Here is a 3,790-nt window from a genome sequence, read left to right on the forward strand (position 1 = left end):
GAAATAAAAGGAAATACACACAATGAAGAATAAATGACAAGCAATTACAAGAAAAGTGAAGCTGAAAAACAAACAAACAAACAAACAGTCAGTTAAATGAGCATGTAAATAAAAAGAAAAACATACGAAGATAAATAAACGACACATAATTCAGTCGAAAACTGAACCTCCGAATCAAATAAGAATAACAAACAAGAAAAAACAATAACTTTCTTTACTTCCACTAAAATACTCCTAAAAAATAAATCCCTCAAAAAAAAAAAAAAAAAAAAAAAACTCATCCTCCACAAAATAATAGAAAAATAAAAACGTAAAAAAAATCCAGTAAATCCTCGTCCATTCTCTTTGCAAAACGTATTGCATGACTAAAAGGAGTAACGGGAAGATACGCAGCCATTCATATCCTTCTCATTCGTATGATCAACGTGTATTTACGGCCGTGGAAGTGTCCTTGCCTCCCATCTCGTCTTCCACTCGCGCACTCGCCTTTTCCAGTTGTTTCCCATTGATTAAGAGAAAAAAGAAAGGATCTTTGCGATACACTGTGCTACTTTTCTCGTACTCGGGTGAAGAAAGGAGGGGAAGGGGAAAAAAGTAAAAAACCTTGTTCATAAGACTCGCCTTCATAAAGAGAAATATGGAGAGGGGACGATGGTATATACACACACACACACACACACACACACACACACACACGCACACACACACACACATACTCACAGAGAGAGAGAGAGAGAGAGAGAGAGAGAGAGAGAGAGAGAGAGAGAGAGAGAGAGAGAGAGAGAGAGAGAGAGAGAGAGAGAGAGAGCAATCACTTACTTTTGTTTCCCAATGGGTATGAATAAAACAAATGGGGTAACAATAAAACAAAAGTCATTTACAAACCGTAAAAACAAAATTCCTTCTCTGTGTAATACGTTTTCATAAACCGTAACGCAGAAGACACTATAAAACGACTGGCGTGCTAGGTAAAAATAAAAAAATAAAAACCACAAAAAAAAAAAAACGGCGATACATCTAAGAGGATGTTGATTATGAGATTATGAGGTCGTGTGTGTGTGTATTCAGCCGCCGAGAAGTTAGTGCATGAGGACTAACTCGGGCGCACCGCATGGCAGTTGGCTAACCTGCTTCTCCCACTGTAATTACATTTCATGCGATCACACACCGTGGTCGACCCTGCTGTACCGTGCCCTGCAAAACCTGTATTCTACATCTGGGGACTGTTACAGGGGGGGGGGGGGGGGGTTAAGTGCATGTATACATGTAGTTATATACATTCCTCTGTTTCTTTATCGTGGGCTTGTAATTTTGTACAAGTCTGAGTCATGTTTGCACCACGAACTGACATCATCTCTACTGGCTTTGTAAAATTAAATGATTTCGTTCTACTCGTACGTAAATACGTGTTTGATGTGGTGTGATGACCCCTTTTAAGTGCGGTAATAAACTCGAAATATTTTTTTGTGAACAAAAGCGTTTGGAACAAAACTGAATTTACTCAGGGTAAATTAAAATTACGTCACATGAAAGGTGGGTAAGAATGAGGCATATTTATTCAAGTTTATTATCAGAGGCAACTATACAAATATCCATGGTTCGAGGAGCAAGTTCAGTATATATATTTATATCGAATAAATATCTAACAGGAGAGGATACTTTCCAAGACAGAACAATATATCTATACATCAAACTTCCTAATCATCGAGTATGCTATATTTACAAACATACAATTCTCTTACGACGATATACCAACTTAACACTTTTCTCTGCAACTTCATACCCTTTTCAATAACAGCATCCATCAACGTTTCTCTTTATAACAAACAACAAATAATCACATTAACACTGGTTCCGTGATCAAATAAATTACCTGCTCGCATACGCCTTAACAGCACTCAATTCTCTGAACTGGCTGGCATCAATCTGTCCAGCATGGCCCACTCCGATGTCGTGACAGAATATAATGTACGCACATAATAGCCCACAGTAAATCGCAGCACCGGTTCTATGGTAGGCCTCGTAATGGGTCTTAATGGCTTGAAACATCGCATCGATCAAGCCGCCTATACACTAAGAAAACAGTTCGTGGCGGGCGTATAAGTTAGTATAACTGATGAGACTGTCCGCCAACTTCATTAGAACTTGGGTGGGATCATGCAGCGATACATGGAATCATTAAACTTTGTATTTCTTAATCTTTAAACTTATATGTAATTATTTATATTTTTTCTGATCTAGATTTTTTTTCTCGAAATATCCTTCTTTAACTATTGCCATATTTTTTTTGTTTTCGCTTTGTTGAAGGGAATGTTACGAGGGGTGCCGTAATGTTAAATCCACTTCCGGGACGCGTTCCACACTTTAACACTCAGTTTGATCTCGAGGAAACTCTCTCGCCTTTGCAAATATATATGATAAACTTAGCATTTTGTGTTTTTGATTTTTAAAGTTCTATAACAAATATCAGTACAGCACCTGGAAATTGCCTTTTCCTTACAGCATTTCCCTTATTGAACCTCATCCGGTGATCACTGGTATGGTTATGACATGAATTGTGGAGTAATTAGTTAAATGTTGAATATTGGGAATTGAAAGTTCTGCAAATAAATCTCGTCCACGCCATCCGAGCAAAGGAAGTTCACAGGTTCCTTTGCGCGCCCCCCTCCTGCGGGAAGGGCCCGGAGGCTGCGGCCGCCGCGGTTGGCACGTAGATGTGGATCTCGACGCGCGGAGGGCACGGCGCGCTGCCCCTCGAGGCGTCCCTGGGACCCGGCTTGCACTCGGCGGCGCCTTCGATGCCCCGCGCAGAGGCGTCCACCGTCGGCGGCGACGTGGTCGTCTCTGGCGCGGTCTTGCCCCGCTGTCGCGCCTTCCTGTGCGTCGCCGGCAGCTTCTTGAGGCGGTGGTAGAGCGAGGCGTAGCCGTGCAGGGTGGACGAGGGCCGCGGGAACAGCGTGCGGTTCAGGTATTGCTTCACCTCCCTCGCGGCCGCCGTCGGGGACTCCCCGGCATCATCGGCGCCTCTAGGGGCACTGGCGGACGACATCCTGGCGGCGACGAAGGGCCGCCTCGCCAAGAGGACGTTTCGCGACTCGAGGCTCGCCCCTTCGGCGCTCGAGGCCGGCCTCTCGCCGCTCACGCTGAGGGCGTCCGGCGTAAGCAGGCTGGGCGGCTCCGTCTGCCACGACGAGGCGAGCGACGGCGGCGCGACATCGCTGGGGCGCCTCTGCCAGGCCGGGGCGTCGGCCGAGATGTGGCGCCGCCGCGGCCGGTGGTGGTGATGGTGGTGGTGGCGGTGGTGGTGAGGGCACGGGTACAGGCCCAGATGGTGCGGGAGGGACGCGGGCGGATGCTGGCCCTGCGCGGAGCGGAGGAGGCAGCGGTTGAGGGCGGGCTTACTGGCGCTCTCCCAGCGAAAGGTGCGGCGGCTCCCGAGAACGCCTATGGACATGGTCCGGCTCAGACCAGGGCCTTCTGCGGGAGACTCTAGCCGCGGCCGACGCCCCTGCGCCCCCCTGCGCTCAGGTCGGAGACGTGTCCATCAAAGTCTATCGTAAGTTCATGCTTGTTCGGCATTTTCTCAAACTGACACTTCTCTGACTAAGGGAATACCAGGCTTAGTAATCCAATTCAATTTCGAACAAAACACGCACAATAAGGAACAAATAAATCCTCAATCGTTGTCAATCCGAAAGACAGTTCGATGGCAGGCGTACTACAAGTCCGTAGTCTTCAGTAAATGGTGGCAGCAAAGAAAAAAACACAAACAAAATAACAATCCAGAACA

At 46.3% G+C, this 3,790-nt stretch overlaps 1 protein-coding gene across 1 annotated transcript; it reads right to left on the bottom strand.

Moving 5' to 3' along the window:
- Positions 1-2,641: 2,641 nt before the first annotated feature.
- LOC125025603 (nuclear receptor subfamily 4 group A member 3-like) lies at positions 2,642-3,454 on the bottom strand. Its single transcript, XM_047613627.1, has one exon. It carries the CDS (start codon positions 3,452-3,454, stop codon positions 2,642-2,644), a length of 813 nt encoding a protein of 270 aa, XP_047469583.1.
- Positions 3,455-3,790: the final 336 nt, after the last annotated feature.

This window comes from Penaeus chinensis, chromosome 5 (genome assembly GCF_019202785.1).
Source record: "Penaeus chinensis breed Huanghai No. 1 chromosome 5, ASM1920278v2, whole genome shotgun sequence".
Classification (NCBI taxonomy): Eukaryota; Metazoa; Arthropoda; class Malacostraca; order Decapoda; family Penaeidae; genus Penaeus; species Penaeus chinensis.

Coding starts and splice junctions, on each gene's coding strand:
- LOC125025603 (XM_047613627.1), bottom strand. CDS start 3,454: ATGTCCATAGGCGTTCTCGGGAGCCGCCGCACCTTTCGCTGGGAGAGC.